Here is a 14,130-nt window from a genome sequence, read left to right on the forward strand (position 1 = left end):
GTTTTTATTTTTTATATAATTTATTTAATTTTTTTTATTATAATTTAATTTAAGTTTAATAACAAAATAATTTATTTTTGATTTAATAATATAATATTTTATAAAAATAATAATTAAGTATTTTGTTAGAACTCAATGATTATCTTAATTATATTTTAGATTTTTTATATTTAAAATAAGATGTTTATCATGTATTTGATTATGTTTATTTGCAGTTAGTTACACGAATTCATATATGGAATTATATAAGTTGTACTTACGCACAATATACTTGTAATCTTGAGTTTTAAACAATATGCATTAATAAATAGTACTTTACCCATAAAAAGTAGTTTTTAAGAATTTTTGTAAATATTTTATAATATAGTATAGATTATGTGTATAAAATAATATAGTATAGATTATGTGTATAAAATAATAATGATAAATAAATAAAATATATTATTTCATGGATTTGACATTTTATGGGATTAAATTTACTTTTCCTGTAAAAGCTGTCAAAACTCAAAACATCAACCCTTCCTCATTGACCGCAGGATCAAATTTTGACACGAGTGGATTAACGGCCGAGATTTCCTCCCCATCCTTTAGTCTTCATCAAAACTCTCACCGGACCGTTCTGGTGTTCTCTCTATTCCTGTATTGTTGTTGAAGGCGATCTCTCTGTTGTAGACAGAGACCCGATGGAGACGGAGCTAAAAGAGCTATTCGACGCAGCGAAGAAAGCGGCGGACGCCGCGGCTGTTGTCGGAGGTGGCGCAGATTCTTCGCCGGAGGAAGATCGTTGTATTGATGCCTTAAGAGCGCTGAAGAAATTTCCTGTTAACTATCAAATTCTTGTTTCCACTCAGGTAAATTTTGTTTTCGCAATTATATAATGGATCTGTTCCCATGTTGTACTGTCAATCACGATCCTATGTTTTGGATGAGATGAATTGTGATTGGTTTCTAAATTTTGGGGTTATGGTTACGTGTTCGGAAACGTAGCTTTTTTGCTATTTAGAATCGTCTTCTTTGTAATTAACAATTCGCATTCTTAGAATTGTTAAAACTGCCAAAAAAATAACACATGGAGATGCTCTAATTCAATGAAACGCCGAGGCAGGTATGCAATTGCAACAAAGAGAAGAAGTAGAATTTACGATAAAGAAAGAGTAAGAAATTCAAGACACGAGAAAAAGACATGGCTTGTTTATTAATTAGGTTCCAGTTTGAAGGTTGAGCGTCTTTCCTAAAAAAATTCTAGGTCAAGCACCGTAAGAAAACTGGTTTTTGGGGTTTTCCTGTTTCCATTTTTTTTTTCTTTCATTAGAGAAGATAGATGACTCTGTTATTGTTATAATTTATAACCAAGCCAAAGAATTGAACAAACCCAATGAGTGCCACAATGAGTCTGTTATTGTTAACTTCAATAACTTAATTTGAAAATCAGCTACCTTCTTTTGCTTATGTTGATCAGAGAAAGTACGTATGTATACCCTGTGTGTTGGTTTCTTGAATGTTGTAATGATTCTGAGTCATAAATGGGATACAGCTTTTGCTGTGTCATTAAATAGTTTTGGGAATTTCTGTTGTTGAGGTGGTGAAAAGTTCTCATTCAAAGCCTCAAATCTTCAACAACGCCACAGTAACGAAGCATGTTTTTGCTTCTGCTGATTGGGACCAGTTCACACATAAATACACAGATATACCTTTCTGCTTTATAGTCATGGGAACTCAAACTGCAAAGCAGTCTGCATGGTGCTCAATTCTGCTGAAGAAGATTGATTATCTCATGAATCAGGCAAATGCCTCTTTAATTGCTGAATGATGACTTTATGTCCTTCTTCCTGTACTTGGCCACTCGAAAAACACATAAAAAGAAGCTGGGGTGTTACACAACGTATTGCTATATAGGGCTTTTATTTGTGGTGCGCTCTTCTTGTGCTCCAGGTATTTGCCTGAATGGTACTTAGCTTGTACAAAAAGAGGTGGAATATTTAGGATTGCGCTACTGTTATAAAAGCATGCCTAGACACTAGGCCTTGTCCACAAGGTACAATTTTTAAGCATTGGCTTAGTTGATATGCTTGGTTAGTAGAGTGATGTTTCAGGTGTACTCTCAAAGAGTCAAAGACATGAGGTGCATAGTGAGAGCTTAGGTGCACCTAGACATTGGATCACTTCTTTCTTTTTTCATAGTTAAATAATATGCTTTCCAGTTGGGAAATGTTAGATTTGATGTCTAATGCATTAGAAGCTAAAGTATAAGATCTCAAATTTCTGTTGCTTAGTTTAACAATTCATCTCATTTTTTTGTTTTCCTTAATTAGGCAAGTAGATTGTGTGTATATAGGCTTCAAGTGCTAATTTATTGTGCATTCTCTACCAGTTTTAATCATAAAGACTTGATGCATGTGGTAACCCTTACCTTTTGTTTGGTGGTTTGGTATGTCTTCTGAAACATGCTTTTACTTTTCCCCGTTGTGCCTTTCCTTTTTCCTTAATGGACTGCAGAAATTTTTTTATGTTTTTCGGTTTATCATCACACCCTATTTTTTCACCTCGATCATACTTATTTTATGGACCACCAAATCACATACATAAAACTTAACCATATGCATAGGAAATATCTTACAACTTTAGACAAAAAACAACATTCGAAGACTTAGATAACTTCTAAGTCGAAACAACATAATCCTTACCAGAATACAAATGTGTAGTACTGAAACAATTAAACAACTTTCATAAGCTTTCAATTAAGCCTATGTTGACTCCTGATTTTCTTGCTCCTGAGATGCATATTACTAGTCTGCCATTAAGCTCTGCGAGCTCACAGTGTTCCATAGCACACTGCTGTGAACAACATATTGCAACTCTTTCCTTGCATACAAACACTCCCAATGCCATTATCTACTAGATTATGAAATTAAGCATCAATTAACACCGCATAACATGCATCAAACTCTCTGATTTCTTTCTCTGTTTCCACAACAACGTATTTGGTCATTCATTATCATATTAACGGCTTTTCTGCCTCTAATTCAACACCACTTAACACACTAAACACCTTCTGTAACATCATACGCAACTATTGGATCATAAAAACGAAACCTGTGCTTAAGAACTCACTTGAATTTGGCTGTTGAATGCTTGGACTTCAACTGCGTTTTCTGTTGCGTTTTCTGCTTCAACCTCCTTCGTTCTTCTTACTCCTTGCTAACACATCTGGAACGAGAGGGGACTTGGGAGAGGCAGATTTCTTCAAATGAGACTCCCAGTTTCACTATAATCTCTTCCCTGTTGTGGTTGCCGAACTCGGAGGCTTCAACTTTTATCCACGTTCATCTGAACGTGTTGTTTCAAGCATCCCATTTAGCCCTCTTGTTCTAATTAACGAGTTTTAAGCCCTTGGACTTCATTCTTTTGTTTTCTACACCTTAAGCGGTTAAGCCCCTACCTTGACTATCTTTTCCACTTCTGAATTGACGGTATTACATTTATGAAAAAGTTAAATTCGATGGGGTTGTTATTAAGACACTAGTAGAGCAATCACAGAATTTAGCACTAGTATAGCCTTGCTGTAGTGTTGTTCAAAACCAAGATCACTGAGATTTTTATTCAAAGTTATCGAAAACTCCAGAGGATTGCAAACGAGTAAACAGAAAAGAATTCTTGGCAATTTCGAGACTGCCGAATGTCTCCTACTAGGCCAAAGCCAATTCAACAAAAATGATACCCCATTACGACGCCTTATCCCTATTTAACAAACCTCCTCCCATGCAAAATACTAAACAGCCCTTCCACTAATCTCTTTATAGAATACCAAACTACCCCTCCACGAATCTCTTTATTATGTTTAATACAGTATGACTTACTTGAGGTGACTTTAGTGCCTCCTCCTGGCGTACGTGAAACGAGTCGGTGGTTGACCAAGTGTTGTACCCCGATGTAGCATTCACATTCGAGGAATGAGGACTGGGGAGGGACTTGAAAACGTGAGTAAATGTAGGCTGCTTGCTATTCTTATCATGCATTTTTCTCATTCTGTCATTCTGTGCAACATATGGGTATGTGTTACTTCAACAATTGGCTCATGTCACTTTCTAGGCTCTAGCACTTAATCGCCTGAATAGAAATGTAGGTAGGTCATTCGGATATAGCAGTTTTTAGATTGTGTAAAGATTGGGGAACTGAAACTTTGGTAAAGTTACCTTTTTGAATGACTAATTTCAATGATCCATTGATGTAATTACTCAGAAATGACTAGAAAGTTTTTACCCAATTTGAGGAAAGTTGGTGGATAGAAGTGGATTACTTCCTGCTTGATTTTTTGAAACGCTTAATTTAGCAATAATTCGAGCTTTGAAAGACACTTAACTGTGTAGTGAAATATAGCAAAGTGATGCAGAGCCGCTGAAGCGGCCAAAGCAGGGATTTTTTGAACACTGTTTTTTGGTTGAATATCTACATGCACCTCCTAAGTGTAAATATTTTCTTTTCAGTATTTGTATAATTTTTTTCTAATAATATTGGACATCTCCTTTTCAAGCTACAATATCTCTCTTTTTTTTGGAAGGGTGTCAATCCCATCAAATTGTGACGGCAAGAAATTAGCCCCGATAAACTCGCCAGCCTCAATTGGTACGCCTGGAATCAAACCTGGGTTAAGATCTCACCCTTTAAGTTGCTTGATTTATAAGTTGATTCTCTTTTATACGTATGTTGATTTGGCCGGTAGATATGTTTTCTGTGTGTAAAATTTGGTTTTGGGATGTGTATTGCCAAAATCATTTTGCATTATCTAATTGTCTAATTCCCAATGCATTTACTTGTCTTTTTATTTGGTCGGTTTCTACTATTATGCTGCATCTGGTGATTGGCTTTGTTGTTTCCATCTAATAACCACACTGCGATCACAGTGTGATCACTTTTTCTGTTGACCTGAAGCAACATAAATGACGTTCTAACTATTCTACTTAGGGCTGCTTAATAAGATCCCCTTTCTGGTTTGATTAGTTCGGCACCTGTCTGTCTGCTTAGGAGTTAAATGTCCCCCACTGCTTGGATTAGCGACTCAAATTAGGCATATAACTATCTCTTATGGTTTGAAGTGTCACTTCCATCATTTCAGGTGGGGAAGCGTCTTCGTCAACTAACAAAACACCCTAGACGGAAGATTCAGTCTCTAGCTGCTGAGCTGGTGGAAATTTGGAAAAATATAATTGTTGAAGAAACATTAAAGAATAAGAAAAATGGGAGCTTGGACGCCAAAGAATCTTTAAAATCCGAGCATGTAGCGGAAACATCTGACAAGAAAGTCCAGAGAGTAAACTCCATTAAGGTTGAAAAACATGGTCATAGTGGCACACACACTTCTGAGAAGAAGGTTAATGTTGTCAAGGTCGAAAAGCGAGAACATACCAAAGTGGAACATGTTACCAAACAAGAAAACAAGCAAACTTCCGATGCAAACAAACCCAACAGATCAAATAACATCGCTCCACCAAAGCTTACTTCCCTTGTTTATTGCAAGGATCCTGTAAGGGACAAGATTCGTGAACTTCTTTCCGAGGCATTGTGCAAGGTTCCTGGGGAGGTCGAGGATGATTTGAGGGATGAAGTTGATGGTTGTGACCCTTATAGAGTTGCTGTTTCTGTGGAGTCTGCAATGTTTGAAAAGTGGGGGAGATCTAATGGGGCACAGAAGTTCAAATACAGATCCATAATGTTCAATATCAAGGATCCCAAAAACCCAGATTTCCGAAGGAAAGTATTGCTTGGGCACGTGATGCCAGAAAGGATTCTGGAATTGACTCCTGAAGAGATGGCAAGCACAGAAAGACAAATGGAGAATGTGAAAATAAAGGAGAAAGCTCTGTTTGATTGCGAACGTGGTGGGCCACCAAAGGCCACCACCGATCAGTTCAAGTGTGGTCGTTGCCAGAAAAGGAAGTGCACTTACTACCAGCTTCAGACACGGAGTGCTGATGAACCCATGACAACGTTTGTAACGTGTGTAAACTGTGACAATCATTGGAAGTTCTGTTAAGGAACTGCTTCATGTAATCAGTCACTTGTGCCTGCCGTTTTTCAGGTGAGATCAACTTTCAAACTGTTTTTCTAGTTTTATTCGAGTTCCTAGAAATATTTGTTTGTCAATTATAGTTATAGATTTAGATGTGTTCGTCTGTCTGTGTCTTTATATGCCCTTGTGATAGCTTATTACCATATTTAAGAACATCTAGTTATGTGTTCGTACCTCCTTAAACTTCCATTGAATCTGCTGTCTTAAGTTGAACCATCCTAACTTCTGTTGTTTGCTCTCTTTCTTTCTAGCTATGATAGAAATATATATATATATATATATATATATATATATATATAATATTTTTATTGATATACAAGTTTCTAAAACAGAATTATGAAATACCATTTGACACACAATATGATGTGCAGATTTTGTACACAGCAAGTGTATGTATAGGGTGGTGTCATACTACTACATATAAAAGTTGGGTTTAGGTACAATGGTGAGGATGGGGATGGTTGTCCTTGTTTGCCTGAAACATTTCTGAGCTCTTGTAAAAAATTCCTGCTCTTCTTTTATAATCCATTGGTTCTCTTCCATCATCTTTCCCCATGATTGCTTCCATCTCCATTAGCTCCACCTTTTCATTTATATCTTCTTTGCTTTCCTCTTCATCCCGTGACTCTTCTCCATTCATCTCATCTTTCCGATGGCTCTCTGGTCTCGTCGGCCAATCTCCACCACCACACTTGATGGCTAACCCACGGCACTTCTGCCACCGCAACTTGTGGTGGATCCTGCAACCGTAAGCATGGTGGGTTTTGGGTTGAGAAAGGAAGGTTGAGATTGGTGGGGTTTGGGTGGTGGCAGGTAAAGTTTCCATCATCTGAATCATAACTTAACAGAAGGGATGGGTAATGATGGTTGAGCCATTGGAGGTATGCTTTATATAATGGAAATGCAGGGCTTGACGTGCTAGACACGTGTCAAATAGTGGTAGTATCTACACGTAGCAGGAGTAGTATGCAGACACGTGGGATGAAAGGATCGCAGTTGGAGAGTTGAAAAAGCCAAATAGAAAAAGAATCGCCGCCATGTCCATCGTCATCCTCACTTCCTCATGTAGGAGAGAGAAAGACGGCAGTAAAATCCATTCACACGTGCTTTTAAAAGAAATTCATTTTACTATAATATTAGCAGTTGAATCATGTATTTGACCAACAAATTATTAATTAAAAAAAAAAGAATTCAGAGCGATACGAGTAATGAGACGAGGAGATTAGAGAGGAGTATCATTATTACAAGTCATTTCATTTTTTGCTAATAAGAATCTTACATCGAAAAGTTTTAATAATCATACGACTAAATTATGTATTTTTGTCCATACGATTTCGAATTGCGGTTCTCGTCTTGATTATTTGCAATTCATTGTTATATTTGTTCCTTATTTAAGTATGATAGATTAAAACAATAATAAATTGTAAACCATAAATCTGAAAATAACAATAAATTTTAAATCATAATGATAAGAATAACAATGAATTATGTACTATGGAGATGAAGTCAAAAACTGTAATTTACTCTAATCATGCCGAGAAACCTTTGGTTAGTATATTTCCATCAGATTCTTTAAAACGGAGAAAATAACGTTTTTGTTTCCTACTTTGCCAAAAGATTCTCTATATTATATTTCATTTTTTTAATATATTTAAATAACGTTTTGGTTAGTATATTTCCATCAGATGCTATTATAATATTTAATAAAATATTTTTTTTTCTCCTACACATTTATTTTGAACGAGAAAAAGTTAAATATTATTCATCTCTCTCAAATATGAAGTTTTGGAGATCTCTTCAAATTTATAGATTTTTATTCCCCTCTCTCTCTTCTTTTATCTATACATTATATGTTATAAGCTTATAGCATAGCTCTTGAAATAAGAATATATCATTAATCTTTAAAATCTCTATTTTAACATATCTTACAATTAATAAATATATGTATATTTATTACATAGAAAATTAAACTAACATAATAAAAATTAAGATATTTTAACCAATTAATCGACTATTTCTTGATGAAGCGGAACCCACAACCCTGATAACGACACGCACCGTTTTGATGGAACTTCTAAATATTTACATATAAGCCCTTTCACTTTTCTAAACTTACTCTTTCTACCCCTGTTTCACCTTTTCATTTTGTTTTGGTCTCTCTCTTGTATTTCGAGTATCACAGATTGATCATGAAACTTTCAGTTTTCTGAACACCACAAATAGGGCAGAGTTTAACCCTCCTCTCGCACACCAAACACACGCACAAATGACGACATGGCAGCCACACCATTGTTGCAGGCCGACTCCGGCAGTTCCTGCATATCATTTCCGCGTTTCCCACGCTATTCAGCTCCACGAAACACGACTCAACTTCTTCCTCTGCAGCAGCGGCACCGGCGCCACTGCATTCCTCACCGGTCATCCTTCGTTGAAGCACTTCCTCCAGAAAACAGGTCCTCTCTTCATAGTAATGGTACATTTGTCTGAACCGATCCACCAGTTCGTCTTTTTGTTTTAACGATGCTTCCATATCCTTCCTCTTTTTTACTTCTTCGGCTAAGTTACTTCGCCAGAATTCATTCACACTCAGTAGCATCTGGTTGATCTGCATGAACATGAAAACCCCGTAAGTGATGGATTTATACAACTGGAAATCAAAATTGATTGAGTAAGAAAGAAAGGTTATTTACATGATAGTTTATGATGAAGTTTTGTTGTGGTATTAAAGAAGACAAAGCATCATCATCGGCGGCGTCTTTTTCGTCTTCACGCTGCGGAAATGCTGACGGAGGAGAGAGCTGCAGACGGGTGCCGATGGCGGTGGTGTTTTGTGGCGGATTGCGTTGTCGCTGGAGGAGAGAAATGGATGACGGAAACTCGGTGATGGGGTTTAAAAGTTCAATCCTCCTGCGCTTGCTTGCAGCCGCCGAGCATTCACCTTCACAGATGATCTTGTTCTTGTTCTTCATGGGCGCCATTTTCGTGATTCAAGGAAAGATGTATGGAGGGTGAAAGAGTAAGAGTAAGAGATGCTTGGATGACAATCCGATGAAGGGTTGGACGTGGCTTTGGAATTATAAAGGGTGGCAAGCGACGGGATCGATGGTTCGTGGAGACGCGTCGTATTATTACGTCACGACGTTTCTTGAAGATTTGTGTGGTTTCCATCAGTGTGTATAAATCCACAATAACTGTCGGAGTTTAACTGTTGGAGTTTGTTTCACGGATATGTGACGGATATAAAAGAAATTAAATTGGTTATGTTTTAAAAAATTATATGAAATGTAAATATATATATATATATATATATATAATATTAGAAGGGTAATCATGCAATGCAACGAGATATATGATGATTTTAATATTTTTTTTTTATCTCAATCGATGTTATAATATGTGATTTTAAAAAAGCGATAGATATTTTTATTTTTAAATAAAATATAAATTTAAAGATATTATAAAATTTTGATAAAATTATATCGATATTAGTATAAAATTAACTATTTAAAATTACTAATTTTTTGTGTAATTTTTTAATTCAAAATTTTTAATTATAATTTAATTTAAGTTCAATAACGAAGTAATTTATATTTGGTTTAGTAATATAATTTTCTCATTAAGATAATAGTTAATTGTTTTGCTAGAACTCGCTAATTATCCTAATTATATTTTTGATTTTTTATATTTTAAAATGAGATGTTTATCCTGTATTTGATTATGTTTATCCATAGTTAGTTACACGAATTTAAACATGGAGCTTTAATAAGTTGTACGTATACATAATTTACTTGTAATCTTGAATTTTAAGTAATATGCATCAATATACAGTACTTCATGCATAAAAAATGGTTTTTAAGAGTTTTTGTCAAATGCTTTATAATATAGTATAGATTATATATAGGTGGGTTATGATACAACTCTTTACATTTGTACAGCCAATACAATTCAATCTCAACCGTCCATTTAATTTGATGAATATGTAATTTCATAGAAGTTTTGATTGTTTCATAATAAAAATTATTGATCATAATTAATGAACCGTATTCATCTTCTATAAATATTTAAATCATAATAAATGAACTCTCATCATTTTCATAAATATTTAAGTTTATTGGGTTGCATTGCTTGTACAAATGTAATGGGTTACATTTGAAACAAATTCTCTCTCTCTCTATATATATATATATGATGTTTTAGAAGATAAGTTTTATTTTAAATGTATATTGGTAAAATATAAACTTGTTCTATGGAATGGCTTTGAAACACGTCTCTTTCACTTTCTTCTTGTCTATTCCACATAAAAATCTTACCAATTATGAAACAATGATTTTTACGTTCTTTTCAATGTACCAAATGCACCATTAGTGACCCTGGCTCGTAGTAGAAATCATATCCTAAGTTATATGATTTTTCTACCAAATTTTATATTAAGTTCTCTATGAATAAATTGTCTTTGTGGATAAATTTGTCTGTCTAAATAAAAAAAATATATTTTTATTTACCTTTTTACCTGAATCAATGGTTTGAATAACACAAAAAACCCATCTACTACCCCTATTGTTAATCAAACCAAGAAACTATCATTCACCAAACTATTTTAACATCAAAACATAATAATCTAGAGGCTGAGCAAGAAATCGTCACCGGTGAAAAGAAATCTATCTAGATGATGGTGCAAGAAGCCGTCACTAGAAATGAAATTGAACAAAATCTTGGAAAACCATGGAAATGAAATTGATCTAAGAAATCGTCACCGAAAAGAAGATGATCTAGGGGTTGTAAACAAAATCAAGGAAGGAGACATGCTCTTCGAAGAAAGCTTCAAAAATCGATGTGCGGGAAATAAGGTCGAGTATAAGGAGTTGCAGGTCGAAACCGCTACAGTTTTTGAAGGTCAAAATCGATGGTGATGATGGAAATGAAGTTTGGAGATGGTGATGTACGTTTAAGTTACCTACTATTAACAAATCGTTATCATTTAGTCAACGTTAGTAATATTCGATTTTTGTACATGGATGTTTTAACGCTATGTTAAGAAGTTACATCTTTCATCATCTTATAGGAAATGCCTTCGACGACAAGATGCTGTACCGTCTCTTAACCGGTGGCAAAGGCCCGAAAATCTCCCAAAACCGAAGCGTTTCATCCGCACCAGCCGACACCAACGTCAGCCCGTCTGGGTTCTGCGCCAGCTGCAAGACCCGCGACGAGTGGCTCGTTAACTCACCCGCTTTAACCATCGAAGGATACCTCCATAACGACAACGTATTCTTGCGTTCATTGCTTGTGCTGAACCCATGCCCACTTACTATCTCCTTATAATGTTTGTTCCATTCTAGCCCACAAATCTGCACAATGTACAACGATTCATGCACAATGTACAACTACATAAAGCAGTGAAACTGAGATCAAGAAGCCACTTGCCTGTGCTTCTGTGTTGACACTAGTAATACAAGTCCCTTGTTGAGTATTCCATAACTTAATGCACCCATCATCTGTGCCACCACCAGATGCCAACACTTGAAAGTTATAAGGGCACCAAGCTAGAGCCTTGACTGCAGCCTCATGGTTCGTGAACCGGTGGACGAACCGGGCTGAGTTCATCCTCGATGCTTCCCATATGTACACAATGTTATCATCACCACCACTAGCTAGTAAATTGCCGGTCATCGACCATTTCAAGCCACAAACTCGACTCCGGTGTGCCTTCACGTGCGACACCAAACTGTTTCTGACCCTCACTGTGAAGTGCGAACCAAAACGCATTCAACATTTTTGTTTTACGGATTCTAAGGAGCCACAGAAATCGGAAGAACGGAATGGAAATAATACCATCATGATTCATAATAGCTTTACTGCTGCCTGATGTTAAAATGTGGCCATTCCATGAAGTTGCTCCTACCATTGTTTGGTGACCTTCTAGTCTTCTGATCTGTGCAATATAACATTAGATTTGGAAACCTAGAGAGAGAGACAGAGAGTTTAGAGAGAGAGAGAGTCGTACGAGTTTGTAAGCGTGTGTGTCCCATAGCTGGATCTGAGAGCGTGAATGACCAACTGCCAGTGTTTTGCAGTCTTGAGACCACGAAACGCTGGAAGGATGGTCGTTCACGCTGTTGGATTTAAATAGATGATGTATGCCTTCATTCACAGCATTCCAGAGGTACAAATCTCGACCCAAAGCAACCGCAAGAATGTTGTTCTTCCCCCAATCCATTACGTTCATGTAGAAATCGTCCTTTAGATACGGAGCATCGAGTATTCTACTCTCTTTCTGAAGAGATTAACAAGTAAATCGGTCTTAAAAGAAGAACACGAAAATCTCTCGAAAGCAAATTCTAACAAAAAAGAAAATACCTTGGGGAATTTTCTTTGTTGGTTTGGGCTGATGTTATGGTTGAATAATTCTTCATCACTGTTACGAAGTTCATCGATATATCGGATTGATTTTCTACTCGATTTCGGGCTTCCTCTGAAAACAAGCATTCTAAAGGGTCTTCCTTCCCTATCCAACGTCAGATTTTCCTCCATTATTCTACGGTATCCGGCCTGTTACAACGAAGATCGGTTAGGAACTCGGAAAAAACCCTTTCAAGAATTTCAAGATTTGCATCACCCCAACCACCAAGAACACTCAAAATCCAGAATGCCCACTATCAAATTTGCATCAAATTGAAGCAAGAACCAAGAATATACACAAGAAGAAACAAAATTACGAAATCTTTCAAGAAAATTGATTGCAAACTGGAAAACAAGGACTGAGATTGCCATCGTTCAATCATCCTAACACCAACAACACTTGGAATCCAGAAGACCCGCAAACAGATTTGAATCAGAAACCAATAAGAAAGACAGAAAGATGGGATCTTTTGGAGAAGAATACGAGACTAACACTGAAATTGCATCTGGTAGAACAATTGGTTCTGTTGGTCAACAGGGTGTAGGCTTGATCAAGATCCATCAAACTCCTGTTAGGTATGAAACGATCGCCCTGAATGAAAAAAAAAACCCAGAAAGGAAAAAGGAATTAGAGACGATTGAAGAGGTCGGAGAAGAATGGGAGTGAAGGGTGGCTCACCGGAAAATCATATTCGACGGGGCTGCAATGGAGTCGAGTTGGAGAGTACCAATTCGACTGCAATTTCCAATCCCTTAATGGGTCTGAATTCACTTCCAATTCCATCTTTTGAGTATGGTCGATCAAGTTGGGGTCTGAAGAAGATGAGAGGAGGAAGAAAGACCCTGTTTGTTGCTCATGAAATTGGCGCCAAAACTGAGTGTCTCAACGGAAAAGGGTTTACTTCTCTCTGTTCTTTATTTTTTAAAAATAATTTTAGGGGACAATGATTTTATTCAACCATAGAGATATAAGAAGAGATTTGGACCATTGATCACTTTTAATCTTTACTTCCATTTTATCATAAGACTTGATCCGGTGCATCTCGATATACTAAATCATAGTTAATTAGGATTGATTCAAATGTGGGGATCTCTTGTATTCTCAACGGAACCCTAGATCCCCAAATAACTATTGTTTCAAACGGTAAATGTTTGATTACTTTTCTTTTCCTATATAAAGTTATATGTTACATGACGAATAAAGTTGACGATAGCATTTTGGTATTAGGTAAAAATTTTGAATGGTAGCATGGCTATAATAGTAGACCTAACACAAATTAAAGTTTGAGTATCTTTTGGCAAAAATAAATCCAATATTTCATAACGCTTTCAATTCCAAAGTTAAATGTAAATTCGAAAAAAAAATCACGGGTATGCTCAAAATTTGAGTTTTAATACATGAGAACGAATTCAACTCCAATCCTAAAAGTGAATTTGAAAATAACAATGGTTACAATTTTGCTTAATAACGAGCATTTTTCAGTAAAAATGAACTATAATACTTAGTAAGAGCTTGCAATTTCTTTAAAAGGTTATTTTTATGAACCCTCTTTATTGCTAAATAAGCATTTTTACCAATCTCAAGTCATTCGACTTTTTATATTTCCAATGCATTAAAATAACCAAAAAAAGATTTATTTAACATTTGGTTTTCTTTATCTAAA

General features: G+C 35.9%; 4 protein-coding genes across 4 annotated transcripts; 1 reads left to right on the top strand and 3 right to left on the bottom strand.

Annotated features, from left to right (window-relative positions):
• The first annotated feature begins 485 nt into the window (after positions 1 to 485).
• On the top strand, positions 486 to 6,282 carry LOC112510238 (transcription elongation factor TFIIS-like). The gene is made up of 2 exons (XM_025115582.1): positions 486 to 851; positions 5,114 to 6,282. Exons 1-2 carry the CDS (start codon positions 684 to 686, stop codon positions 6,029 to 6,031), a joined length of 1,086 nt encoding a protein of 361 aa, XP_024971350.1. The 5' UTR covers positions 486 to 683; the 3' UTR covers positions 6,032 to 6,282.
• Positions 6,283 to 6,357: 75 nt separating this feature from the next.
• On the bottom strand, positions 6,358 to 6,919 carry LOC112510248. The gene has a single exon (XM_025115592.1). It carries the CDS (start codon positions 6,903 to 6,905, stop codon positions 6,501 to 6,503), a length of 405 nt encoding a protein of 134 aa, XP_024971360.1. The 5' UTR covers positions 6,906 to 6,919; the 3' UTR covers positions 6,358 to 6,500.
• A 1,324-nt stretch (positions 6,920 to 8,243) lies between these two features.
• Positions 8,244 to 9,045, bottom strand: LOC112518757 (probable BOI-related E3 ubiquitin-protein ligase 2). Its single transcript, XM_025126572.1, has 2 exons — positions 8,758 to 9,045; positions 8,244 to 8,672 (listed from the first exon to the last, which is right to left on the bottom strand). The coding sequence occupies exons 1-2, from the start codon at positions 9,043 to 9,045 to the stop codon at positions 8,244 to 8,246; spliced, it is 717 nt and encodes a 238-aa protein (XP_024982340.1).
• A 2,073-nt stretch (positions 9,046 to 11,118) lies between these two features.
• LOC112518892 (cell division cycle 20.5, cofactor of APC complex-like) lies at positions 11,119 to 13,481 on the bottom strand. Its single transcript, XM_025126678.1, has 8 exons — positions 13,476 to 13,481; positions 13,146 to 13,340; positions 12,960 to 13,058; positions 12,425 to 12,616; positions 12,072 to 12,341; positions 11,900 to 11,999; positions 11,492 to 11,808; positions 11,119 to 11,415 (listed from the first exon to the last, which is right to left on the bottom strand). The coding sequence occupies exons 1-8, from the start codon at positions 13,479 to 13,481 to the stop codon at positions 11,119 to 11,121; spliced, it is 1,476 nt and encodes a 491-aa protein (XP_024982446.1).
• Positions 13,482 to 14,130: the final 649 nt, after the last annotated feature.

Source organism: Cynara cardunculus (genome assembly GCF_001531365.2).
Source record: "Cynara cardunculus var. scolymus isolate 2C chromosome LG 1, CcrdV1, whole genome shotgun sequence".
NCBI lineage: Eukaryota > Viridiplantae > Streptophyta > Magnoliopsida > Asterales > Asteraceae > Cynara > Cynara cardunculus.

Excerpts from the sequence above, each read along its gene's own strand:
- LOC112510248 (XM_025115592.1), bottom strand. The coding sequence starts at position 6,905 with ATGATTCAGATGATGGAAACTTTACCTGCCACCACCCAAACCCCACCA.
- LOC112510238 (XM_025115582.1), top strand. The coding sequence starts at position 684 with ATGGAGACGGAGCTAAAAGAGCTATTCGACGCAGCGAAGAAAGCGGCG. Across the intron at positions 852-5,113 it reads AAATTCTTGTTTCCACTCAG|GTGGGGAAGCGTCTTCGTCA; the intron begins GTAAATTTTGTT and ends CCATCATTTCAG.
- LOC112518892 (XM_025126678.1), bottom strand. Across the intron at positions 12,000-12,071 it reads ACACACACGCTTACAAACTC|ATCAGAAGACTAGAAGGTCA; the intron begins GTACGACTCTCT and ends TATATTGCACAG. Across the intron at positions 11,416-11,491 it reads GTGTCAACACAGAAGCACAG|ATTTGTGGGCTAGAATGGAA; the intron begins GCAAGTGGCTTC and ends TACATTGTGCAG.
- LOC112518757 (XM_025126572.1), bottom strand. The coding sequence starts at position 9,045 with ATGGCGCCCATGAAGAACAAGAACAAGATCATCTGTGAAGGTGAATGC. Across the intron at positions 8,673-8,757 it reads ACTTCATCATAAACTATCAT|ATCAACCAGATGCTACTGAG; the intron begins GTAAATAACCTT and ends ATGTTCATGCAG.